This window comes from Eulemur rufifrons, chromosome 10 (assembly GCF_041146395.1).
Source record: "Eulemur rufifrons isolate Redbay chromosome 10, OSU_ERuf_1, whole genome shotgun sequence".
Taxonomy (NCBI): domain Eukaryota; kingdom Metazoa; phylum Chordata; class Mammalia; order Primates; family Lemuridae; genus Eulemur; species Eulemur rufifrons.
Genome location: NC_090992.1, coordinates 6,136,144 through 6,162,974, shown reverse-complemented (window position 1 = coordinate 6,162,974; position 26,831 = coordinate 6,136,144). Strand labels below are relative to the sequence as shown.

The 26,831-nt window shown below is 45.8% G+C and overlaps 2 protein-coding genes across 4 annotated transcripts; one reads left to right on the top strand and one right to left on the bottom strand.

Moving 5' to 3' along the window:
- Window positions 1-464: 464 nt before the first annotated feature.
- SLC23A1 (solute carrier family 23 member 1) lies at window positions 465-14,452 on the top strand. Of its 3 annotated transcripts, none has more exons than XM_069483718.1 (15): window positions 465-574; window positions 1,174-1,287; window positions 1,746-1,903; window positions 2,622-2,710; window positions 2,849-2,928; window positions 3,080-3,261; window positions 3,384-3,504; window positions 3,794-3,950; window positions 4,247-4,394; window positions 4,947-5,052; window positions 5,285-5,414; window positions 5,525-5,668; window positions 6,505-6,600; window positions 9,107-9,373; window positions 12,540-13,704. In XM_069483718.1, exons 1-14 carry the CDS (start codon window positions 539-541, stop codon window positions 9,352-9,354), a joined length of 1,809 nt encoding a protein of 602 aa, XP_069339819.1. In that variant the 5' UTR covers window positions 465-538; the 3' UTR covers window positions 9,355-9,373; window positions 12,540-13,704. The 3 variants fall into 3 exon arrangements, with proteins under 3 accessions (XP_069339819.1, XP_069339821.1, XP_069339820.1); XM_069483719.1 differs by having other exon boundaries at window positions 466-574; window positions 2,849-2,916; window positions 12,540-13,697; XM_069483720.1 differs by lacking the exon at window positions 2,849-2,928 and having other exon boundaries at window positions 3,219-3,261; window positions 12,540-14,452.
- Window positions 11,060-26,306, bottom strand: PAIP2 (poly(A) binding protein interacting protein 2). Its single transcript, XM_069483721.1, has 4 exons — window positions 26,190-26,306; window positions 16,916-17,079; window positions 15,470-15,649; window positions 11,060-12,044 (listed from the first exon to the last, which is right to left on the bottom strand). The coding sequence occupies exons 2-4, from the start codon at window positions 17,051-17,053 to the stop codon at window positions 11,988-11,990; spliced, it is 375 nt and encodes a 124-aa protein (XP_069339822.1). The 5' UTR covers window positions 17,054-17,079; window positions 26,190-26,306; the 3' UTR covers window positions 11,060-11,987.
- Window positions 26,307-26,831: the final 525 nt, after the last annotated feature.

The window sequence follows — 26,831 nt, the reverse complement described above, 5'->3', positions numbered from 1 at the left end:
TCCCTGGGTGGCTTTGCTCAAATCACATCTACTAAATCTGTTTCCTCAGCTGTCAAAGGGGCTAATGCCACCCAGCACCAGCGGTTACATATGGCAACAAGGCCAGTCCTCATAACAAAAATGGTTATGACGATGATGATAATGATTAACTTGCGATTAATAAATGGGGAAGGGCCTCATACAGGGTGTCACACAACAAGCGCCCATTTCCGCTCCCTTTCCTCCCACCTCGCCAGTGCGTGGTAAACTGCCAAGGCTGTCTCCTCCTCACCCCCTGACTCCGGCCCGTGCCCAGGCTCAGGTGCAGGCAGGGAAGGGAGCGCGCAGGAGGCAGAAGTGGCTGAGGCTCGGTGGCCTTTACCGCTATGGCAGAGTTAATACCTTACCTCTGCCCGGGGTCCCCTTGCGCAATCCGGGGCAGGAGGCCTGGTTACAGATTTACGCCCAGCAGTGCCCGATACGCGGAGTAAAGTCCTCCCGGCTTTCGTAAACTCATCCCCTCTTCTCCTCAGGAACTGCTCACACCTGTGCCCCAAAGATGAGGGCCCAGGCGGACGCCGAGGGCCGGACACAGGTGCTGGGGGTTGGGTGGGAGCGGGGTGGGGGCAGGGCAGGCGGGGGCTGGAGGCCTGTGCCTCTGGGAGGCCAGAGACAAAAGTTCTGATGAACTTGATAAGACAGTGACTGTCCCCAGCTGGATGTGGCAATTGGGGGATGGGGTGGAGGTGGGGGTGAAGGAGCCTTCAGCTTTGGGACAGGCTAATTCCAGCTTGGGAGCCAGTAGGGGCCCAAACTTTCTGCCAGTGACACCCCAAGGATCTCCAGGGCAGAAGTGAGACTGGATCGGGCTTGTCCACAGTCTCGGGCCCTCTTGTTCCCCTCTCCTAGGGCTCTTAGGTCTTCTGACTTAGAGGTCCATTGCCCTGGCTAAAATGCCCAGGTCCTGAGGGCTCTAGAAGCCAACACAGTGGACTCATCCCTGCAGCAATGTGAGGTGGGAGGCAGGCGTGTCCAAGCCGAGTGACAACTGGGTGGATGGACTGTGGGGGAGGGTGAGGACCCGATTCTGAGTCGCTGACAGGCCACTCGGGCTACCTGACTGATTCCGGGCCAGGATGGATTTTGCTGGTCCCTCTCACTCCATCCTGAGCTGCTTCTCTCTGCTGCCCCCAGCATGAGTACACCAGGGACCCCCCGAAGTCTCTGCCCACAGAGCCCAAGTTTGACATGTTGTACAAGATTGAGGACGTGCCACCTTGGTACCTGTGCATCCTGCTGGGCTTCCAGGTGGGCTTCCCCTGGGGTGTCCCCACCCTCACTCTGCGCACTCCCCGGGGATCCCAGCCCCTCCCGGCCAGTGAGGTTATGTTGGGTAACAGGAAGAGAAACCGAAGGTCAGCACAGTGACTGTCATGAAACAGGGGTGGGGAAGAAGATCGATGGGGCCTAAGAGAGGATTAACCCTCTGGGAGCGTGTGACACCTGCCAGGTAGAGTGTTGGTGACAGGGAGAAGGGTCCACCCCACAGAAACACAGGAATAACTTGGGAGGAGATTACTGACCCCCCATTGGTGAGCAGTAGCTCTCTTGGAATCCTTTGTGGGGAGTCAGTCCTGGGTGGGCACATTGCCAAGGGTGGCCGGGTTCAGGCCCACTGAGGCTGGCGTGAGGACTCCAGGGTGCCCCAGTCTCCCCATGAGCTCCGCCGGCCCTGCCTCAGGCCCCGCACGCTCTCCTCCCCGCAGCACTACCTGACGTGCTTCAGCGGCACCATCGCTGTGCCCTTCCTCCTGGCCGAGGCGCTGTGCGTGGGCCACGACCAGCACATGGTCAGTCAGCTCATCGGCACCATCTTTGCGTGTGTGGGCATCACCACCCTCATCCAGACCACACTGGGCATCCGGTGAGCAACCCCCCGCCGGCTGTGATCCACACGCAGGAGAGCAGGTGGCCGCTCAGAGGACTCTGATGGACAAAAAAGCTGCTGTCCGCTCGCACCTGCTGCCCCTGGCCCCAGGCCAGACTCAGAGCGAGGCAGTGCGGCTCCTGCCCTGGCACCTTGACTTAGGTGTGCCGTGCTCTGTGCTCCTAAGGACGAGTCTGTAGGTTTGAGGGGACGCCTAAGCCCCACTCTGAATACTTGGGACCGGTGCCTTCCCTGCCCAAAGGGCCAGCCCTGAGCTGACTCCTCCGGCCTATGTGGGCCTCTTCAATGGCTCACCCTCCCAGGGGGCCCCGCCCCCATGTGCACAGCCCCAGGCCTGGGTGGCAAAAGGATTGAGAAGGGTGGGAGCGGGGGGAGGTTGTGAGTGGAACTCAGATACAGAACGTGACAGGAGCCCCCTGTCACGCAGGTGCGCCGTCCTCACAGTGCAGGAGCTGGCGTTGCCAAGGGAAGGGGGCATGTTTTGAGCTGGGGGCTCCATTTGTTTTCTTTCTTGGGCCCCTAAAATGTTGGAGACATTCCTGCCTGAGCCCTCAACAACTTCCCTCTGCTCTGCCCCTACCCTTGTCCCTCTCTCTGTGCCCCTCTTCCCTGATCTCCCTGTGTCTATAACCCTCCTCCCCACTCCTCCCCATCCCACCCCAACCCCCCCTGCTGCTCTGTGCCTCCCCCGCAGGCTCCCGCTGTTCCAGGCCAGTGCCTTTGCGTTTCTGGTTCCAGCCAAAGCCATCCTGGCCCTGGACAGATGGAAATGCCCCCCAGAAGGTGGGCACATTTCTGAGGTCTGCCCTGGAGAAAAGGGGAGGCCTGGGTAACTGTCCCTAGTCCAGACAGGGTGCAGTCATGGCAGCATCTTCTGTCCTTCTCCGTTCCCTGTCTGTGTGTGTTCCTGACTGTCCCCAGAGGAGATCTATGGTAACTGGAGTCTGCCCCTGAACACCTCTCATATCTGGCATCCACGGATACGGGAGGTGAGTTTGCATGTGAAGGTAGAAGGGTCCTAAGGAGGGGGTTGGATGGGAGGATCACTGCTGAGTTGGGGGATTCAAGGAGGTGACCCAGGAGCTTTTCTCCTGCTAACAGCCAGGTCATAGCCTTTACATAGTGACTTACAGCTGATATTTGCCCTTCTAGATTCAGGGTGCAATCATGGTGTCCAGCATGGTGGAAGTGGTGATCGGACTGATGGGTCTACCTGGGGCCCTGCTCAGCTACATTGGGCCTCTCACGGTCACCCCCACTGTCTCCCTTATTGGCCTGTCTGTCTTCCAAGCTGCTGGCGACCGAGCTGGCTCCCACTGGGGCATCTCAGCTTGGTGAGCAGGCACCAGGCCTGATCCCTGCCCAGCCCCAGCCCCCCTTCCTGTCCTGCCCCTTTAGTCCTGGCTCCTGGCCATAGCCTGGCCTACCATACACCTCCTTGTGCCTCTGCCCCCAGCTCCATTCTCCTGATCATCCTCTTCTCCCAGTACCTGCGCAACCTCACCTTCCTGCTGCCCGTCTACCGCTGGGGCAAGGGCTTCACTCTCTTCCGCATCCAGATCTTCAAGATGTTTCCCGTGAGGAGCTGGTGGGCGGCTGGGGCTGGGACTAAGGCTGGGACTAGGGTAGGGGCTGGACTTGTGCCCAGGGCCAAAGTGAGGACAAGGGCAGGAATAGCATGGGAGCTAGAGCCAGAGCAGAGATGAGGTCCCAGCCAAAGCCTGGAGCAGGTACCGGGACTGGGGTCTGAGCCACCGCTGGGGGAAAGGCTGGGGCTGGGATTGTGGCTAGGGCTGAAGTTGGAGCAGGTTAGCCCGGACTGAGACCTCCAGTGCCTTCAGTGTGCCCCCACCCACCCTGCTCCAGATTGTGCTGGCCATCATGACCGTGTGGCTGCTCTGCTACATCCTGACCCTCACGGATGTGCTGCCCACAGACTCGACAGCCTATGGCTTCCAGGCACGAACTGATGCCCGTGGGGACATCATGGCTACCTCACCCTGGATCCGCATCCCTTACCCCTGTGAGCAACACCACTTGAGGCCCTTGGGCTCCAATTGAGACCACCTGTGAGACAGGTTCCTGGTGACCCCAGACCAGCTGATGTCAACTAGCGTTAGCTGCACATTTACAGTGTGCCAAGCAGAGTGATGATTTACTCAGACAAAACTTCACTCCAGCTCCATGACTCTGAGTGGCCCAAATAAGCTCCCGCAACTGTGTGGCTCCCATCCCAGCTCCAGATCCCCCACTATCCCCTCTCTCCCTCAAGCCCTGGCCAGTCCATTCCCGACCCACCACAGTCTCCCCCGGACCCAGGTCAGTGGGGCCTGCCCACAGTGACTGCTGCTGCTGTCCTGGGGATGTTCAGTGCCACACTGGCCGGCATCATCGAGTCCATCGGAGATTACTACGCGTGTGCCCGCCTGGCTGGCGCGCCACCCCCTCCAGTACATGCTATCAACAGGTACGCCCACCTGCCCTCCTCCATATCTGATCCCCTCAGGGGCCACTCGGGAAACAAATGTAGGAATGGGGTTGAGTCCCAGAGGTGTAGACTTGGGCACATCACTAACACTTTGCAGAACTCAATTTCCTTGCTTATGCAATGGGGGTGCTCTCATCACTCTCTGTGGTTGCTGGGAGTAGTTGAGGAGATAATGGAGTCGAGGGGAACCAGTCATGGACAACCTTCCATGTGCCCAGCTCTCAGTGTGCATTCTCTTGTGCAATCTGCTAACCACTCTTGTGAGACAGGTACCATTATTTATATCCCCATTTTACAGATGAGGAAACTGAAGTCCAGAATTGCCCAAAGGAGTAAGTGCCAGGGCACTGGGACTAGCGCTCAAACCTGGGCTCCTGGCTCCCAGATCTACCTTTGCCCTGAGTGTGGATACTGGAGACTGATAGCTGCAGCGCGCAGACCCACAGAGGGCGGGCAGCCGGCCGGGGTGATGGGAGGACTCAGGCTGGTGCAGAGGCTGGACCAAGCCACCCCCTCGTCCTTTCCTTACAGGGGCATCTTCACCGAAGGCATCTGCTGCATTATCGCGGGGTTACTGGGCACAGGCAACGGGTCCACCTCGTCCAGTCCTAACATTGGCGTCCTGGGGATTACCAAGGTGTCGCGACAGGCCAGAGCAGCACTAAGTCCCGCCCTCATTCCATGTGCCGCAAGCCCGCCCCAACCCTGTCCCCACTTTGGTCTAGCGACCCCACGTTGTCTTTGAGAGGCCTCCCGCTGCGTCAAGCCCCGTTCGGGCTAAGCCGAATGCTTATAACAGGCCCCGCCCCCGGAACTAACCCCGCCCAGCCCCGCCCCCAGGTCTAGCTCCGCCTCTGGCTCCCTGGCAGGTGGGCAGCCGGCGCGTGGTGCAGTACGGTGCGGGTATCATGCTGATCCTGGGCACCATCGGCAAGTTCACGGCCCTCTTCGCCTCGCTCCCTGACCCCATCCTGGGCGGCATGTTCTGCACCCTCTTCGGTGAGTGCCTGGCGTGGGCCTGGGCGCGGGGACCCGGGCGTGGCGCTGGTCGCCAAGTAGTGGGACCCACCAGCTGCGTGGCGCCTCCAGCGGTTCTCCTGCGCCCTTAGGCATGATTACTGCTGTGGGGCTGTCCAACCTGCAGTTCGTGGACATGAACTCCTCCCGCAACCTCTTCGTGCTCGGATTTTCCATGTTCTTCGGGCTCACGCTGCCCAATTACCTGGAGTCCAACGCTGGCGCCATCAACACAGGTGCCTCCAGCTGTCTGTCTACTGTCTGCAGAGGTGGGGTGGGCCCAAAACTTTGAGCACAGCCCCCTCCCTCAACACTCCACACAGCTGGAGCCACAAATCCTACTCAACTCCGGATATTAATCAGGAGCTGAGAGGCTAATTAGCATCTGTCTTTTACTAAGACACTCTCTGTGGACAGATAGTGAGCTTCACATGTGTTCATTTAATTTTCTAAGCAGGGTGGGTGCGCGGTGGCTCACGCCTGTAATCCTAGCACTCTGCGAGACCGAAGTGGAAGGATAGTTTGAGCTCAGGAGTTTTAGACCAGCCTGAGCAAGAGTGAGATTCCGTCTCTACTAAAAATAGTAAAAATTAGCTGGGTGTGGTGGTGCACACCTGTGGTCCCAGCTACTCGGGAGGCTGAGGCAGAAGGATTGCTTGAGCCCAGGAGTTTGAGGTTGCTGTGAGCTAGGCTGACGCCACGGCACTCTAGCCTGGGCAACAGAGTGAGACTCTGTCTCAAAAAAAAAAAAACAAAAAAAACAAAAAAAACTTTCGGAGCAGCTCCATGAGACAGATATTCTCATCTCCATTTTACAGCTCAGGAACATGAGGCTCCGAGAGATTAAGTGATTTGTCCCAAGTCAACAATTAGCAACTATTAATAGCAGAACTGGGATTTGAACCCATACATAGGAAAAACAGGAGTACAGATAGGTTTAAAAGTCAGAGCTTTGTCCCTGTCTTTGCCGTGACTGTTCAAGGACATCAGCAGACTGCACAAGTGGGAAGTCCCTGAGGTCTGCTCTCCAGGTGGGGCCATGATACCCATTGGCCCTTGGCCTCTTCCACAGGTGTTCCTGAAGTGGATCAGATTCTGACTGTGCTGCTGACCACGGAGATGTTTGTGGGCGGGTGCCTTGCTTTTATACTCGACAACACAGTGCCAGGTACAGTTCGGGCCTTGGAGGGGAATGCAGAACTAGGCTGGACTCATATGCACTCCAACAGATGGTCCCTAGCCAGAGTGCGACCAGGTCCAATGCCATGCCGGCCCTACGGGGAGCATCAGGAGCAGATGGGCTGGTGGAGTGCCTGCTGGCTGGAGGGAGAGATGGAGGCACAGACCTGCCTTGTAGGCCTTTAAGAGGGTGGGGCTAGGAGAGTCATTTCTGGGTTCTGTGAGTCCTTTCCTCTCCCATTCTTGATAGCCACTGGGCCAAAGTGTGTCTGCTTCCTTAGAGTAGCACAGATGGAAATGCAGCATGAGTTTGTTGGCAAAATCCACTCCAAATGTCAGCAGCCTACCACTGATGGCCGCTAGAAGAGCCCCTAATATTTCCCTTTGGCACCAGTGCTTTTTGCAAGGATTGTAGAGGGTACTTTTTGGGGACCCTGAGAATCCTCATAGCCCAATAAGTGTATAAAAACATATAGGGTGCCCAGTAAATGTATTAAAAAATGTCACCAGGTGCTCTAATAATAAACATAGTTAACATTTACTGAACACCTACTATGGGTCAGGTAGAGCTAAGTGTCTCCTTTCATTCTCAAATACCATGACCATAAAGTCAGAGTCACAAAATTAAAACACTGCAAATCTGGGATTTTTAAAAATGTCCATCTGATGCAGTCACGGGCCTATGTCCCAGTCACTGCGCCACACTGATGAGGGAGCTCTTGGTAGCAGCTGTCCCTTGAATGGATGGGTATCTGACCATAGTACTCACCCCTCCCCATTTAGAGGAAGCTAGGCTGGGGGCTGGAGCAGCCTGTCCTGTAGTCCTGAGCCAGTGAGGTGTCAGCCTTAATGCCTAGGGAATGTGGGGAGCTGGAGAGCATCTGAGTGGGCATCGGTACATCAAGAGGCTTGTGATTTGGTTAGCTAAGCTACCCAGATGTAGTTAGCAGCCTCAGAACTGCCTGGCTGAGCCCCCCACACCCTCATTTTTCAACCCAAGTGAACATCAGCAACCATCCTGCCAGGGATCATTACATGTGTTATGCCACATACTCTTCAACAGTTCTTCAATGTGTACTGATGAGGACACAAAGCACAGAGTGGTTGTCACTTGCCTAGGGTCCACACAACCTGGATTCAAACCCAGGTCTGGCTGGCTCAGCACCCAGTCCTTAACCATGGAACAAAAGCCTTTTCCAGCCTTTAACTTGCTGACAGGCCACTTTGTATTTGCTCTTTCTCTTTACCTATCCACAGCCCAACCTTAGAGGGTAGTCAAATTTAGTTCAGCAAATGCTGGTGGAACTTACCAGCTTGGCCCTGAATTAAGACACTGAGGAGCATGTGCAAAAAATGTGTAAGTCACAGTTTGTTTTGAGGAGCTCCTTGCACAAAATAGGAAGTAAAATTGGGCTTAAATAAGCAATGAGGTCAATGAGGCTGGGCTGGAGTCCCCTGGAGGGTTTCCTGGATGAGGGAGACTGGACGGGGCCCACAACAAAGGAGGGGATTTGGAGAAGCACAGAAGGCACTGCAAGTAGGGATGTAGCGGGTGGGCTGCCCAGCCTGTGAGAGGGAGGGAGGGTGATCAGACACCAGGAACATAGTCTATGCCACACCTATGGCTCTTCCCTCTCCACTCTACCCACCTGTGCTCTGTACAGCCAGGCCTAGTCAAACAGTACCTCCTCCAGGTAGCCTTTCCTAAGGACCCTCACCTTCCCTCAGTGTCCTCTCTTCAGAGACTTTGGGATACATTTGGTTTGCACCACTCATGGGGTTGTTCTCAGCCTAGGCCGCCAGCAAGTGGAAATCTCACTCCTTCTCATAGATTTATAATATTTCAGTCTTTGTCAATCCCAACCCCAGCACTCTTGTGAAAACCAGAGAGCTCATGTGCCCCTCCCCCACTAAGAGAGAATTCCCCTAGTTGTAAAAATTCTTTGGTGTATCCCTACACCCATCAACAATTTTACCTAGCTTTTCATTGTGAGGTCTGTATTATAAAAACAAGAGTTTATTTTCCAAATATGGAATAATACTGAATATCAATACTAACTATAGTGTTTCAAAATATATCTGCCTATCCTGAGAACACAATCTGGGCACAATGTGGTCCCATAGGCCCAGCACACATTAGCCCCACACTCAACAGATACACGTTGGCAATTACTTAACTTTTCTGACTCTTTCTTCATCTTAAAATTTTGTGGTCCCAGGGGTATATTTTGAAGAAACAAGATAATGAAATTCAAGCACTTAGCACAGAGCCTGGCACACTGTACACAAACTAAATACTAATTATAACTGGTATCCTTTGGAGTTCCTAGAGCTCTGGCCAAATTGGGAGCTCAGAACATGGACTGAACAACTCTTAGGACCAGACAATATTTAAGACAGACACTTGATTCCAGAAGTCTGCCTTAGGGAGACTGGGAAGGGGACGTAGCAGAGGGTTGCGGACTCTGGTAAATGACCCCACTGTTCTCTTCCAGGGACCCCAGAGGAACGAGGACTGATACAGTGGAAAGCCGGGGCCCATGCCAACAGTGAGACGTCTGCTAGTCTCAAGAGCTACGACTTCCCCTTTGGGATGGGCACGGTAAAAAGGATTGGCTTTCTGAAATACATTCCTATCTGCCCAGTCTTCAAAGGATTTTCTTCAAAGTCTAAAGATCAGTTTCCAGTTCGAGAAGACACTCCAGAAAATATAGAAACTGGGTCTGCGTACACCAAGGTCTGAAAAGTTACTTCCAGGAAAGGTAGGATGTGTCTATGGCTTTTGTGGGAGGGCTGAATAATCAAAACATTCTTATGCTTTAACCAAACTACTCAGTTTCCATTTTTGTGACCTGTTTGAGGGTCTTTAAGGGGAAGGTGCACTGGGTAAAAAGTCAACATATAGATTTTGGGTGGAATTCCTTAGACATTTTATAGTAAGAGAAGAACTTCCCAATGGATGCGGATCACTAAGAGGTTACAAATATGCTGAAATATTGATCCCTTCCACCTTCTAGATACCTGGGCAGAATCTGGGCCAACTGGAGTTCATGAGCTAGTAACTCCATCCATGGGCAGTCTCATTCTTGCACTTCAATATGCTAAACAAGGATCACTTTGATATTTGACGTGGAAAAGATTGAGAAATACTAACACAGCACAAGAACAGGAAAAAGCCTCTCAGACACAATGCCTTGTTTCAATAGTGGTCATAAAATTAAAACCTTCTAAAACAGGACGACTTCAATTACCATAAAATTATGCCTGTACAGACCCTGATGAGATAGTCATTTGTCCCCAAAGCTTCATAATGTGTGTGCAGCTGATGCTCTGAAACCTTCCATCTCTACCTGTAATGTAGACACCTGGCTCTCTAGTTAGACACTGAAGTGGTTTCAATGTGCATTTTCCCTCAGACATACAAGAAAAGTTTCAAAAAAGAGAGGTTAGTTTAGATAACTCCTTAATAGTAAAAATAAAAGCAATCACTTAAATAGGACTTTCTATGTGCCAGGGACTGTCTTAAGTTCTTGATGTATATTAACTAATCATACAATCCAGAGACAGATATTGTTATTATTGTCATTTTAAAGATGTGGAAACTAAGGCATAGAAAGGTGAAGTGACTAGCCCATATCACATCCAGGAAGCCTGGCTCGAGTGTTTGCTCTTCATCATTAGGTAACAGTGCCTCATTCAAGTTTATATCTCCAATTCACTGTACTATAATTGGGCAGTACGTAGAAATGAACTCATCTGCCCCTGTCTGAGCTCAGAGAAAAAGGATTTGTAAGCCTCCTATAGATGACAGCTTGCTGTGCCACTTGTGGTACTGAGTTGTTAAAGAACAGAAGGGACTGGCTGTTTCATGGCTCTAAAAAGAACAAGAGTCAAGTATGACTGTCTCTGCCTCAGAGCTTCTTTAAAAACCCATCTATTTATTAGTTTGTTAAGGTGGATATTAAAAAACACTGGGGCACAGGTGCTCACACCAAACGACACCATCCCCCACCTCCAGAAGAATGGGACCCAGAATTGACTACATGACCTTCTTAGTCTTCTTCAACACAACACACTCAAGAAAAGCTCTTGTGCAGGGCAGAAACCAATGGAGGTTATACTAGAGTAACGTCCCATCATACTGGTCAGCCATAACATTTCTTACATGGCTCTGTATGACTGAGCGACACTGCAGCCTGAGGTAATAAAAAGCAAGGATGGGCAATGGGGTTTATTTTACTGCTGTATTTTGGAGATACTTGTACAGCAACATACTTGCTACTAGAGAATCCAACAGAGCCTGATCTCTTAGCACCTTCTGCCAGCAAGGTTGTCCTAAGGTACTGGGCCCACACTAGAGTAAGGGTCATCACTGGAGAGTCTGCACTCCAGTACCAATAAACACAATCATCAACTCAGTTCTACTATTATTTATTTTTTTAAATATTTTTGAAAAAATATAATTTTTTTACAATATTTTCAACTTAAACACTATTCACACTGAACACGTATGGCAGCTTAACCTACCCAAATATGAAGTTTAAGAAGCCAAAACTCTTCTAGCTTTGTTAAAAAAAAAGTTGTGCTGCAGACTATTGTCGTGATGGTTAACAAAGCAAGGAAAAGCACCACTCAAATCATAATGTTACAATATCTTTGTTCAGCTGGATTACGGGCTGGTGTTGGTCATGTGCCTGTGGACCCCACACAGGCGCAGCTGTGATATACAGTGAATCCTCAAAAGATGCCATTCTCAGATCCTCTACTTCCACAGATGTAACATAGGAGAATCTAACATGCTAACACACCAGAAAAACTAGGACTAGCTCTCATCTGATCACGCTACCTTTTAACCTCAGTTATCAAAGACATACTCGTCGTCTGTAACAAATTACCTCAAATTAACTAATAGACCTTCAGAAAATGGAAATTCTTTTTGATGGGGACAAATGCAAATCTCAGTCTGAATTGAGAAATCTGCCTAGATTAGACAATTAGAACTTAATTTAAATTTACTTATTAACAAGTGTTAGTTCACCCTAACAGATCAGTTTAGCCTCAAAGAAGACAATTTAGTAAGATTTAGAGGTCATTTAATTTGGTGCTTTTTCACAACTTGACTGGTGCTTCTTTCCTCGCTGTCTTTACATTAAGCCATGGGCCAATTCTATTTTCAGTAAACGTTTGACAGCTTTTTACTTAATAACAGTCTCAGCACTTTTATTTAGCATGCAAGACTAACAAAAACTTTGGCAATGCATTAAGTGTAACACAGTGACAAGAGAGAGCTTTTACAATTAAGTCTTCTAATACTGCCTTCACAGTGTGGAAATTGTGCTACATCCACCAAAAGAGGGCCCCGTCTACTCAAATATTTTAGTACTTCACCCCAGGAACAAACTCCTTTGCATTTGGATTCAGATTGCTCTTGACCTGTAAAATAAGTACATAAAAAAGCAAGTTCATTAACAGATGGCTTCAGATACTCAGAAGTCTTCAACCTAGATCCTCATGCAAAAACATCTTCCAAAAAAGTACAAAACAAAAGCAAGAACTCAGACTGTAAAATTACCCTTAACCCCAAAAAATCTATAGCAGAGAAAGGAGGAACCAGACACAAGCTTTACATATCATTATCAAATTATATCAACTTTCTAAAGAAAAGTAGGAATTGAAATTAAGTTTGCTTAAGTGTAACCAGAAACCCAGTTCCCATAAATTAAAGGAATAGCACTGAACATGGAATTCTGTTAATCTATGACACCTGACTTTCTTTAAACATTCTCATACCACACAAACACGTTAAACAAGTATTGAAATTGTGATTAAAGTAACTGGGGAATTGTTGATAGATTAATTTTACTTTATGATCCTCACTGAAAACATGGAGTTAATCTTTCTACATTTACTGTCTTCTAATTCCCACAGGAAGCATGGTTTATAACAGGAAAAGAAAACTCCATGGGGAGCCCGAAGACCTAAGCCTGAAATGCCAACTCTGCCCCTAACTAACTTCCTATGTAAACTTGGATAAGCCACCCTCTCTGGGATTCCATTTTTGCATGTTAAAAAAAAAAAAAGGGAGGAATGGGCCAATGTCTCTAACAGCTTTAGAGACTTGTACCATATTATTCTGTGTCTTTAAATCTTTACTTTCCTAAATGGCACTTGTCAGCATAGAGGAAGAATAGCTGGAAATCTTCCTCTATCACATTTTGGATTGCAATTTGATAAAGACAAAAAGAAACCAGGACAGATTCCAGGGCCTGAAATGTAAGCATGTTGGCAGGCATTTACACTGAATTTGACCTCTACATCACTTACTTCAAGACCAATGCATAATATTAAACAACATGTTGGAGAAATAATTTTAGTTTCATAATTTATACACAGCGATTTCCTTAGACAGGATATATTCTCCCTTTCCCCAAGGGAAATATATCTACACTTTAAAAAGTGTTAAGTTTAAAAAAATAAAAAAGGTAGTGTTCTTAAACGTACAATCTTTTGGCAGCTACAGAAGAAGAATGAAACTAAGTAATCTCAAACAGACTGGGTAGAACAAATCAGAATCTGTACCAGATAAAGTTATACGTTATGCCCAGCAAAGGGCTTTACTCATCAGGGTAACCAGGATTATTTGTGGTGTGATTTATGTAGCTAAAAGCAAGCATATATACTTCCTGTTCACCAGGTCTGAAATAAATAAAAGGGAAAAAAAGGCAAGCATAACCCCGCAGACTATACAGATCATACATATGCTCAGTTGGGTTACCATCATTCACTGCAAAAAAGGTTACACAATGTAAACTTCAGTGCTTTCTACACTGTCCTTTAGAAGAATGCTTTCGAAATGTCTGACTCGGGCAGGCTGGCTGTGTAATAAAGCCTCTGGAAAAGAAAACTACATGGGGAGACAGAAGATCTAAGCCTGAAATGCCAAACTCTGCCCCTAACTTCCTATGTAAACCTGGATCAGCCACCCTTCTCTGGGATTCCATTTTTGCATCAGTTAAAAAAAAAAAAAAAAAAAGAGAGGAATGGGCCAAAGTCTCTAACAGCCTTAGAGACTTGTACCAATATTATTCTGTCTTGATAGCATGTAGGAAGAATAGCTGGAAATCTTCCTCTACTACATTTTGGATAAATGTGCCTAGAAAGTTGATTCTCCAGATTTGGGATGTAGCTGAGAAACTGATACTTGTTTTTAATGCTTCATAGGTAATATGATGTACAGATTAGGAAACCACTGCACAGTTACCAGAATGCAATTATAAAAATACTTCAGAGTTCAGTGGGTAAATTCCAGATATCTTTTTTTTTGAGACAGGGTCTCACTCTGTCACCCCAGCTAGAGTGCAGTGAGGTCATCATAGCTCACTGCAACCTCAAATTTCAGGGTTCAAGTCATCTTCCTGCTTCAGTCTCCTGAGTAGCTGGGACTACAGGTGCCCAACACTATACCCAGCTAATTTTTTAATTTTTTCTATAGACAGGGATCTCATTCTTACTTAAGCTGGTCTCGAACTCCTGACCTCAAGCAATCCTCCTGCCTTGGCCCCCTAGAATGCTAGGATTACAGCAGTGAGCCACCATGCCTGGTCCCAGAGAACTATATTGTAGAAGCAACTAGAGACTGTAAACATGGACAGAAAGATTAACATGTAGACTTAAAATTTTATGTGACTTGAGAAAATTATTTTATCTTAATTTTCATGAAGGACTCTAGTGCTAATGTTTAGTTATTACAATTCCTGAAAAAACTTTTTACTGTAAATATATCATCAGTGATGAGACACTGAGAATAACTAAAAATGCAAATCCAGGATAGTGTCCCTTTTCTCCTAAGAGCCTGTAAAGTTCCTTACTAAATCACAGTTCCAGGCCGGGCGCGGTGGCTCACGCCTGTAATCCTAGCACTCTGGGAGGCCGAGGTGGGCGGATCGTTTGAGCTCAGGAGTTCGAGACCAGCCTGAGCAAGAGCGAGACCCCATCTCTACTAAAAATAGAAAGAAATTATATGGACAGCTAAAAATATATATAGAAAAAAATTAGCCGGGCATGGTGGCGCATGCCTGTAGTCCCAGCTACTCGGGAGGCTGAGACAGGAGGATTGCTTGAGCTCAGGAGTTTGAGGTTGCTGTGAGCTAGGCTGATGCCACGGCACTCACTCTAGCCTGGGCAACAGAGTGAGACTCTGTCTCAAAAAAAAAAAAAAAAAAAAAAGCCATAAATCACAGTTCCAAACAAACTGGCTACCTCAACAGAAAGCCTGAGTCAGGGAGGAGGGGTGAGGTAAAAACCTACCTAACAGGTACAATGATGGGCACATAAATAGCCCTGACTTAAGCATTACAAAAGATATCCATGAAACAAAAACATTTGTACCCCCTCCTTAATATTTTGAAGGGAAAAAATACCTGAGTCAGGAAAAGATCTCCAAAATTTTACCTTCCCAATAAAGGTAAAAAATATGCAAAATATATTTCACCAAATGTTTAGGATAAGATTAAAGAGCAAAGCTTCTTCTCAAAGCTACTTTTGTATAGGCAAGTAACATGATAATATTGTGGGTTTTTTTTTTTTTAATTCTTTAAGACATTTAAGTATCTTAGGGCAACATCACTAAAAACAGTGGCAAGAAGTATAATAGTGGTCTAAGACTAGTTGCATAGTATTGCCAGAAGTCACTCCGTGTTGTAAGTGAGACTGGAATACCTTTGCTTCCACTGTAAGCAGCAGCACAATTTGTGAAGGGGGAAGAGATGCAGAACTCTTCTTAAACAGATGGTAGCTGACTTTTCCACTTATGGGAAAGATATGCTAGGTTTTAAAGAGATGAAAAAGTAACTTTTTACCACAAGATCTTCCAGAGAAGAGCCATCACTGATAACAAGGTCATTAAATTGGTCTTGGATTTGGTCCATAGTTTGTGGGAGATCTCGAGCTGGAATAAACCACTCATGCTCTTCTTCCTCTTCCAGCATTTCTTGGAAACAACGTTCAATAAATTCTTCTTCCCATAACTCCTCTTCTATCTAGATTTATAAAAAATAAAGGATAATTTATAGCACACTTGGTAAGATATCACTAGGAATGGCTTAAAATATCTTAAACTAAGCTATTTAAAAACACAATGTCATACTTTCTCCTCTGCTTCTGTGCTAAGGAAAAAAAAAAATGCTCACCATAAAGACCTGGGAAGATTTGTTTAAGGTTTTCCCATATCTTTACTTGCACTAGCAGAATATCTTTTTTTACCATTGAGGTGGCAGGAAAGAAGTAACAAAGGAATGCTCTCTTCGAGGAATACATATAAGAATTACCTATAATACTTAAAAGCTATACCAACCCTAATCTAAGCCAAAAATGACTAAAAGAAAACCTCTAGGGGAGTAAAGTCAAAGAATGGGTAATTAAAAAAACCCAAAACAAACAAACAAACAAAAAAAAACACCACCGAAATGATGCTCACTGAAATAAAACTAAACTGTTTTACTCATGAACATCCATCATTGGGTATGAAGAAGTCAAGCTGGCTACTGATTAGCAAAGCTACGATCAGGGGAGGAATTAGAAAAAAGATAGGAACAAATGCCAGACATACGGGAATAAAGGCAACATTTATCATTGTATGACAGTTGACAGCTCTCTTCTTAAGAGTAGTATCAGATTTTTCAGGCTGATCAGACTGAGGACCTCAGATGAAAAACAGCATAATTCTGCAGCCTAGCATCTGTGTCCACCTGCTCCTGATTCCTTAATTCTCTTGACTTTCACTGTAACACAGCAATCTGATTGGTGTAAGGCAGCGGTCCCTAACCTTTTTGGCACCAGGGACTGGTTTCATGGAAGACCGTTTTTCCATGGACCGCAGGTGGGGTGTCATGAGTGGTGGAGAGGTGGTGCGCAGCCCAGGTGGCGATCGATCGCGCAGCCTGTTTCCCAACAGGCCACAGACCGGTACCAGGCCGCAGCCCGGGGGCATGGGGGCTGCAGGTGTAAGGCAGGGTTTCCAAATCTCATTGTTCATCTGGGAGCTTTTAAAAACAATTCCCCAAGCTCCACCCTAGTTTTCTTGAATCAGAGTCTCCAGGTGAGACCCTGAAACAAGCTCCCCAAATTATTTCAGTAAGCAGCTAAGCCTGGCAGTAATCGGCAGCCAAATAAAGCAGTACTGGTGGCACATAAATCCAGAAGTCATATATAAAGGACCAGATAAAAACACATTTCAGGGACAAGTACAATCATTATTTGAAGGCTGTAATGGGCTACAAACAAAGAACATAGTACACAAAACCGACTTGTCTGTTGAACTCTTCTTCATTTTCCATCCACATGTACTCTGCAAATGGATTGTCATCTTCGTGAGAATGGCCGTTAATAATCACATCTTCATTGATGATGCTTGGGCTAGTACTGCTGCGACTTGGATCTTTCATGGTTGGCGTCAGTTGTCGTTTTTAACCTTAAAAGAAGAGCAATACAGCTAATTTACTCATTCTTTCAGTTCTTAGTGAGCATCTATTATTACCAACCATCGTGGTTAGGTGTAAGAAGCACATGACATTTTAAGTGTACATGATAAGCAATTGGAAAGTTTATTTTCTTTTCCAAATGATTTTAATGTTTAAGAAATAGCTGAGGACAGCTTTCATCCAATGTTTTCTGATAACAGTAAATGAAGTTAATTGCTTACATGGAACCTCCAAACTATCCAATTTATTTTATATTAGGTCTCTTTTGCTTTATAAAACAGGCAGGGTCTGGAAGACTTAGTCATTAAATAAATTGATGAAAAGCAAATCCCACTTTTAAAAACTGAATTCAAAAAGTCCAGAGATTGAAAGTGAAAACAAACTTTTAGTAACCTCTTAGTTTCTTAGTCTGAAGGTATAGCTCTGGATCTCTTCTTCAGAGCCCATTCTCTATTTGCTTTTTCTGGGTTCATGTCAAGGTCCTCCATGATTGGATTTCCCCCATGTACAATGAGCTTCAGGCATCTAATCTCTTTTTATTTGAGTAAAAGTAGTATCAAATGCAGTAGGTCTGGTTTCTTATACTACTCAATAGCTGTTAACATGATCTAACCTAACATATATATTATAGGCTAAAAATTTAAAGAATAAGATTTCAGATTCTACAACATTCTACCAATTCATTAAGTCTGAAATTGCTAAAAATAGGCTTATATAAAACAAGTCACCTGTACATAAACCCAAGCAGTACTGACTTGTGCTAAAGAACAGCCTGTTGAAGTCTGCTTACTTTGAAGTTATCATAATCAAGTGAAACACCAAAACTAAAATCCCCTACTAGAAATATTTTTTTCCCTTGGGATAAGTTTCAGGGAAGAGACTAGCTCTATGTGTGTGTTGCCTGGCCCTTCTGTTTTATGGACTTATCCCTGAATACTAATGATAATAGCATCATGGTAGTGAAAATTTTAATTAAGAGGTTCTCAACTAAAAACTACTGGGAACTTTTGCCCTAGTTGTTGTATGTATGTGTATGACAGAGAGGTAGAGACAGACTAAGAGTTATGTGGTAGGGTATCAGCAGAAAGAAAATGTGGGCCAGGTGCAGTGGTTCATGCCTGTAATCCTAGCACTCTTGGAGGTCAAGGCAGGAGGATTGCTTGAGGCCAGGAGTTCAAGACCAGCCTGAGAGGGAGATTCCATCTCTACAAAAGACAGAAAAATTAGCCAGGCATGGTGATGCATGCCTGTAGTCCTAGCTACTCAGGAGGCTGAGGCAGGGGGATCCCTTGAACCCAGGAGTTTAAGGTTGCAGTGAGGTATGATGATGCCACTGCACTCTAGCCTGGGTGACAGAGCAAGACCATGTCTAAAAAGAAAGAAAGCAAGGAGAGGAGAGGAGAGGAGGAAAGAAAGGAAAGGAAAGGAAAGGAAAGGAAAGGGAAGGGAAGGAAAGGGGAAAAGGAAAAGGAAAGGGAAAGGAAAGGGGAAAGGAAAAAGGAAAGGAAAGCAAAGGGGAAAGGAAAAAGGAAAGGAAAGGAAAGGGGAAAGGAAAAAGGAAAGGAAAGAGGGAAGGGAAGGGAAGGAAAAAGGAAGGAAAGGAAAAGAAGCGGAAAAAAAAAGAAAAAAAAATAAAGAGAAAGCAAGCAAACATGGTTTGGGTTAAGAAATTGAGGCACTATAAAAGCAGACAAGACAGAAAAACAGACAATGGATATCTTTGATATTTTTATTTACCATTAAACTTGGATCAAATAAAACTATTTTGTTTGAACTCAGGAGTTCGAGACCAGCCTGACCAAGAGCAAGACCCCGTCTCTACTAAAAAAAAAAACAAATAGAAAGAAATTATCTGGACAACTAAAAATATATAGAAAAAATGGTGGCATGGTGGCAGATGCCTGTAGTCCCAGCTACTCGGGAGGCTGAGGCAGAAAGATTGCTTGAGCCCAGGAGTTTGAGGTTGCTGTGAGCTAGGCTGACGCCACGGCACTCTAGCCCGGGCAACAGAGAGAGACTCTGTTTCAAAAAAAACAAACAAACAAACAAAAAAACAAAACAAAAAAAAAACCCCACAACTATGTTGATAACAAGTTTTGAATAAATAGCAATCAGTTCCTCCAAAGAAAATTATCCATTCTTACATGTCAGGTTACCAAACATTGATATGCTTATCTTTAAATGAATTACATTTTAGATTTTGTTCAAATACTATGAATAGCAGGGGTTGATCCTACCTCACAAATGGATGGAATTTTGCTTAATCTGCATCTGAACCAACCATTAAGTTATTTTTAAAAACTTCCCAACATAAAACAACTTTTCATTATTATGTTCCCAACTTGTACCCATTAAATCCCACCTTTCAGAAGACCACAGCATTAACAAACAAGAGGACACACCGTTTATATTGTTAGTTGAAAATAACAAAAAAAGAAATTAAGTTTTAGCACAGAGTACAGGATATTCAATATTCAACTGGAATTGAATAGTTAAGTAATAAGTACATGTGAGACACACCCATCCAGAAATACTTTTAACTTGCTTGTAAATATGCTTCAGCTGGTGGCTCACACCTGTAATCCCAGCACTTTGGGAGGGTTGCGGCAGGAGGATCACTTGAGGCCAGGAGTTCGAGACCAGCCTGAGCAACATAGTGAGACCCCATCTCTACAAAAAAGATTTTAAAAAATTAGCTGGGTGTGGTGGTGTGCACCTGTAGCCCTAGCTACTTGGGAGGCTGAGGCAGGAGGATCTCTTGAGCCCAGGAGCTGGTGGTTGCAGTAAGCTATGATGATGATGACACTGCACTCTAGCCCAGGCAGTAGAGTGAGACCCTGTCTCCAAAAAAAATAGTCCAGGCTGTGCGTAGTGGCTCACACCTGCAATCCAAGCACTCTGGGAGGCTGAGGCGGGAAGACTACTTGAACTCAGGAGTTCAAGACCAGCCTGAGCAAGAGAGAGATTCCCGTCTCTACTAAAAATAGGAAAATTAGCTGGGCGTAGTAGTGTGCACCTGTAGTCCCAGCTACTCAGGAGACAGAAGTAGAAGGATCACCTGAGCCCAGGAGTTTGAGGTTGCAATGAGCTACAATGATGCCACTGCAATCTACACAGGATGACAGAGCACAACTCTGTCTCAAAAAAAAAAAAAAGTACAGTCATCCCTTGGCATCTGCAGATAGATGCTCAAGACCCTTACATAAAAAGATGTAGCATTTGCATAAAACCTATGCACGTCCCCCATACACTTTAAACCATCTCTAGATTACTTCTAATACCTAATACAATGCCTACAAATAACTTCATTTGTATGGATTCAACATAGCACTTGGTGCACTAGCAAATTCAAGTCTCCCGTTCTGGAATTTTGTGCAATTCCCCGCCCCCCCAATGTATTTTTTTTTTCTTTCCTTTTCTTTTTTTTTTCTTAAGAGACAAGAGTCTCACTCTGTCATCCAAGCTGGAGTGCAAGGGCATGATCATAGCTCACTGTAGCCTCTAACTCCTGAGCTCCAGCAATCCTCCTGCCCTAGCCTCCCAAGTAGGTAGGGCTACAGGCATTCACCACCAAACCCAGCTAATTAAAAAAATTATTTTTGTAGTGATGGGGTCTCACTATGTTGCTCAGGCTGGTCTCAAACTCCTGGCCTCAAGCATTCCTCCTGCCTCAGCCTCCCAAGTTACTGGGATTATAGGTATGAGCCACCACACGCCCCCCACCCTAAGTATTTTCGAGCCATAGTTGATTGAATCCAAGAATGCAGAACCCATGGATATAGAGAAGCAAATGTATATCTATATATAAATGTAATCTTTTTTAAAAAGTGTTTTTCACATATTTTAGGAGCACAAGCTTGTGCTAACAATGAAAAATCTGCCTCAGCAAATTCTAGCCTGGGAATCACCAGGGGACTCCCACTCTCCTTGTTTTATGCCAACCAGTGACAAACAAAACATAAAAAATAGTAGCAAACAGAGACTAATCCATGCATCTGACAGGGCCTACATTAGCCTTCTGCCCATTATCATCAAACAACCGATGGCTTCGGTGTACATCCTAGGAAAAAAAGTCTGTGAAGGACAGTAAATGAAGTTATTTTCAGCCGAGCATTATTTGGGAAACAAATCATAACTGAAGCCAACAAGAATGAACTGGAGTCTAGGCACTAATCTTATACCTCAGATAGCTAAGGGGAAGGAATAACTGCTAACCAGATTTCTGGCCATAGCCAGCCAAGTGAAAACCAGAGAAGTAAGGATCAACTACTTCCATAATGTTGACAATCCTATAGTCATTGAGCCCAAGGTGTCCTAACACACGGTAAAATGTATCGGACTTTTACTTTTCTTTTATGATCTGTCCTTGACACTTCTTGGACCACACTATCTAAAGTGTGTCCTTCGTGTATATGTTTGTGTCTTGTGCTATTTTTAAAAATTGAGGTAAGAGGTTCACACACCATAAAAGTTATCATTTTAAAGTGCTTGATTCAGTGGTTTCTATGAGGTTGTGCAACCATCACTACTACCTAATTGCAGAACATTTTCACCACACCAAAAAGAAATCCCATACCCATTTGTAGTCGCTCTCCATTTCCCAAGTCCTCTAATCCTAAGCAACCCTAGGCTACTTTCTGTCTCTTCAGATTTGCCTATTCTGGACATTCATATAAATGGAATCATAAAATGTGGCCTCTTCTCATGTCTGACTTCTTTCACTTATCATCTAAGGTTCATATATGTTGTAGCATATATCAGTACTTCATTCCTTTTTATTGCCAAATAATATCCTATTGTATAGATATATACATTTTGTTTATCCACCCATCAATTAATGAACATCTGGGTTGCTTCCACATTTTAGCTATTATGAATTAATGCTGCTATGAACATTTATATACATTTTTGTATGAGCATATTTGCAGTTCTCTTGAGTATATTTACCTAGAGTGTGTTTTTTTTAATGCTAGTCTTGAATTTTCAACAGAAAAAATGAGTGACAAGAGTTGCTGACTCCCTCCCTACCACCAGACACACTCCTAAAACAATGACTTAAAATTTAGTAGGTTAAAAGTTCTCCAAAATAATAGAATATGAACTGCAATACAACCTACTTTAAAAATGGAACTCTGGAATCAAATGAAAAGCTCATAACAACCAGGGCAATGCTTAATGAAGGAAAAAACAGTTGAATTCCAGTAAGAGATCTTTGTAGTATTTTCAACTACCCAGTCCCATACTCTACTTTGCAGGTTGGTGGAAGCCTTGACGGCAACAACTTGCATCCCTGGTACAGGTTGGAAGTAGCAATATAAATACTATTCACAAAGAACTGTGGTTGTTTGGACCTGTCTGGTGGCTCCTTGAAGAACTAGCTCAAGAGTTTGCTATAGGGGGTAGACCAGCAGCATGCATACATTTGTCAAAAACAGTTAAAAGGTAAATGTAGTAGCAATAACAGTTGGGGCAAACAATCCATAAAGCAAAAACCCTGGTAAAAAGAGAGCTTTGAGAGTAAGGGCTTTGAAAATCTCCCACATTTATGGAGAGTCCTAGAAAGCCATGGGCATATCAGTGCTGGGCACATGCTAAGAAAAGACGCAAGAAAGCCCTAAACTTTCACCTCTGGCCAACTTTCAGGCTCTGCACATGCAGGAAGTGAGGGTTAAGGCAGAGTTAATACACTGCCCGAGTGTTCAAGGTATGCCTCAACACATACATACAGCTGCAAAGACTGGGAGAGTTTTGCTTTTTTCTTGAAGGCATTTAAGGAAATTTGTCAAATCACTAACCACTAAGCTAACAGAAGAGAGACTTCAATGGCCACACATGTAAAAATACAAACTTTACAAAATTATTTCAGAAAAGTTACTAAAAAGACAAACAACTACAGTAAGTAGCAAAAACCCTGGGGAGATGGGAAAATCTCATTTTCTGAGTTGCCACGCTATACTATTCAAAATGCCATTTTCTCCTCAGATAATCCCTCTATGGGAAAAAATGTCATTTTCTTTTTTTTTTTTTTTTTTTTTGAGACAGAGTCTCACTCTGTTGCCCAGGCTAGAGTGAGTGCCGTGGCGTCAGCCTTGCTCACAGCAACCTCAAACTCCTGGGCTTAAGCGATCCTACTGCCTCAGCCTCCCGAGTAGCTGGGACTACAGGCATGTGCCACCATGCCCGGCTAATTTTTTGTATATATATATATTTTAGTTGTCCATATAATTTCTTTCTATTTTTAGTAGAGACGGGGTCTCACTCTTGCTCAGGCTGGTCTCGAACTCCTGACCTCGAGCGATCCACTCGCCTCGGCCTCCCAGAGTGCTAGGATTACAGGCGTGAGCCACCGCGCCCGGCCTGTCATTTTCAACAAAAATTATGAGGTGTGCAAAGAAATAAAGTATGGCCCATATACAGGAAAAAAAGAAATGAATAGAAACCATCCCCAAGGGAGCCGAGACATTGGACTTATTAGACAAAGACTTTAAAAATGCTCAAAGAATTAAAGGAAACCATGTACAAAGAGCTAAAGGAAGGCCAGGCATGGTGGCTCACACCTGGTAATCCCAGCACTTTGGGAGGCCAAGGTGGGAGGATCACTTGAGGCCAGGAATTTGAGACCAGCCTGAGCAACGTAGTACACCGTCTCTGCAAAAAATAAGTATTAGTCAGGCATGGTGGTACATGCCTATAGTCCCGGCTACTTGAGAGACTGAAGCAGGAGGATAGCTTGAGCCCAGGAGTTTGAGATTGCAGTGAGCTATAATGATGCCACTGCACTCTAGCCCAAGCAGTAGAATGAGACCCTGTCTCAAAAACAACAATAAAAAAAAACACAACTCATTAAAATTTAAATAGAGTTCTCGTAGGTTTCTTTCATTAATCTTAGGCATCACCTTTTCTCATTCCCTTGGACTCTACTTTGAACTATTTGCAGATGTATTTATCTACTTTATACATATATATACATTTATTTTTTCAGTGTACTAGTTGTCTCTTTGGCAGTTAGAGAGGATCAAGAAATGTTTCCGGCTGGGCACAGTGGCTCACGCCTGTAATCCTAGCACTCTGGGAGGCCGAGGTGGGAGGATCGCTCAAGGTTAGGAGTTCGAGACCAGCCTGAGCAAGAGCAAGACCCCGTCTCTACTAAAAAAATAGAAAGAAATTATCTGGACAACTTAAAAAAAAAAAAAAAATATATATATATATATTAGCTGGGCATTGTGGCGCAGGCCTGTAGTCCCAGCTACTCAGGAGGCTGAGGCAGGAGGATTGCTTGAGCCCAGGAGTTTGAGGTTGCTGTGAGCTAGGCTGACGTCACGGCACTCTAGTCTGGACAACAGAGTGAGACTCTGTCTGGGGGGCGGGGAAGAAAGTAGTCTGTAAATTACAAGAAGATGTAAAAGCACAAAAGGTTATTAGATTACAAGGGGGCAGGGGCCTTATTTTCCACCTTTTTTAATCTCCCACTATATCCACTAAATTACTGGGCTAACGGCAGACATTTAATAAATTTTTAAATTTTCATTAAAACTGGAGAACCACACTCCAGTCACGAAGGAATAAACCCGAATATGGTACACAGTGAAGATTCAAGGAAAAGCCTGCTATATACTCCATCCCAAAGACGGTGGAAATTACCTACGTGGATTTGAGCTCTTAAGGAGCAATATGCACAACCTTTAACCATTACAGTGGTCTCCATTTCCTAACCTCCATCACTTAAAGAAACAGATGAACAGGCTACGTAATTTTTGGAAAGTTACCTATCTTAATTTGTGAGAAATAATTTTGTTCAAGTTCACAATTAACAAGCGGTATAAACAGACTTTGTCCCAAATATTCTTTCACAAACTGGAAACAGAATCACAAAACAGCAAACACGGGAGTCTCATTAAAATCCTTATAGAAAACCTTTTCCTATTTTGAAACATAACCTACAGTGGATGAAATATCAAAGACTACTTAATGAAAATGCAAACCAACACGTGATCAACTGCTCTAATGAAATTTGTGAAAAACAATGTCATCATATTAGAATAGCCAGCACATGCAAAATGGGAATTTGCCTTCTCTGGAAATAAACGTCAAAGGCTGTCAGCTATGTCAGACCTTCTCCCAAGGCAAATTAAAAGAACCATATAAATCCTTTTTAGAGTTTGAGGTTTTTAATGAGGTGATGGGACTGCTAAATAAGGGAAAGCAAGACAACAAAAGGAAGCAGATAAGGCCCTTTTCAGGAGTCACTAGAATATCACTCCTGGCTGCTGCAACAAACATTTAGAAGACACTACTTCACTACAAGCCTTATTTATTATTATTTTGGGTGGTGGTGGGTTGAGAGGGGAGTAAGCACAGAATGTTTTAAAAGGTAAGAGGACCAAAGTCAAAGAATGTGAACTGGATGGATCTTAAAGTTCATCAAATTCAAAGCCCTCATGGAGTAAGGGTTCCCAGTACCTATCGGGAGCATGGGCCGCAACACAACCAAAAATATGGGGTAGGGAGGGCGAAGAAATGGGAGAGAAAATATCTGAGAGGTATAGGCCCGTCGACGGTTGCAGAGGTTTCCCCCAGGACGCCGCCAGCCCGCCAGTCCCTCCGCCCTTTTCTCTCCCCCCAACCTCGGACTCGGCAGGAGCGCGCACGCGCAGCCACCAGGGGCTGCGCGTGGCGACGCGCAGGCGTGAAGTGGGTAGAAACAATGAGCTTTGTTGCCGAGGCGGTAGCAGGGGGCAGGGGAAAGGGTACGGGCGGAGGGAGAAAGGATTGAGGCAATGGGGAACGCGAGAAAGTGCTATCCCGGCAGCCCGCGCGCGCCACCGAGGACCCGGATAGAGAGCTGCAAGATCCAAATCATAAATAATAATGACAATGAGAAAAAGCGACGGCCATTTCTTAGAGAAGAATGAGAGGAAGTCGGCCCATACTCATCCCTCAGACTTGGCGGAAAGAGACAACGAACAACGGAGGCCGTCAAGGGCTCGGGGGCCAACAACCCGGGGAACCCTTAAGGCCCTTGGCTGTCGCCGAGGTGCTGTCTCTCGACCGCCGGGGCCGCCGCACCCCTGTCGCCGCTCTGCCCGAGGGGATCCCTCACCCAGTGCACGGCAGCGGGGACGGCAGCCAACGAATCCTGTCGGCCTCCGCGGATCTCTACAGGCAGCGCCGCTCCCCCGCTCGACGAGCGCTTCGCTCGCCGCCTCCCTTCTCCAGTCCAAACAAACACCCCAGCCCGGAAGTGACTTCACTTCCGCCGCCGCCAGCCCCGCCCTCTCGTTCTGTCAGCGTTGCCCTCCGAGGCCACCAGAGGGCGCGCGAGAGAACGCGCGACCCCCAAAACTTGGTCTCCCAGGCTGCACACGCGTGCATGCGCAACGGCAGGTATACTGGGAGTCCTCTGTCACGTTCTCTCAGGGAGGCAAGAGTAGGGACGCGTCACTGTTCCCACACCCGCCCAAACGTCAAAAATGATGGGATGCGGTGAGTGGTGGAGCTGGAGCCTGACGATGCCCTGATAAGATACACAGACATGGACTCCTACAGACCTCAAACTCATACGCCAAAGAGGAACATTTAAGTAACGACATAGCCACTCACATACTCAGACATACACACCAAAAAGTGATATACGATGTCATACGAACAGCGACACGGAATCATAATAAACTAAGACAAATTCACAGAGGCATACTAACTGATCTACAAGCGCCCGCATTCTGACAAGTGCAGACACACACTT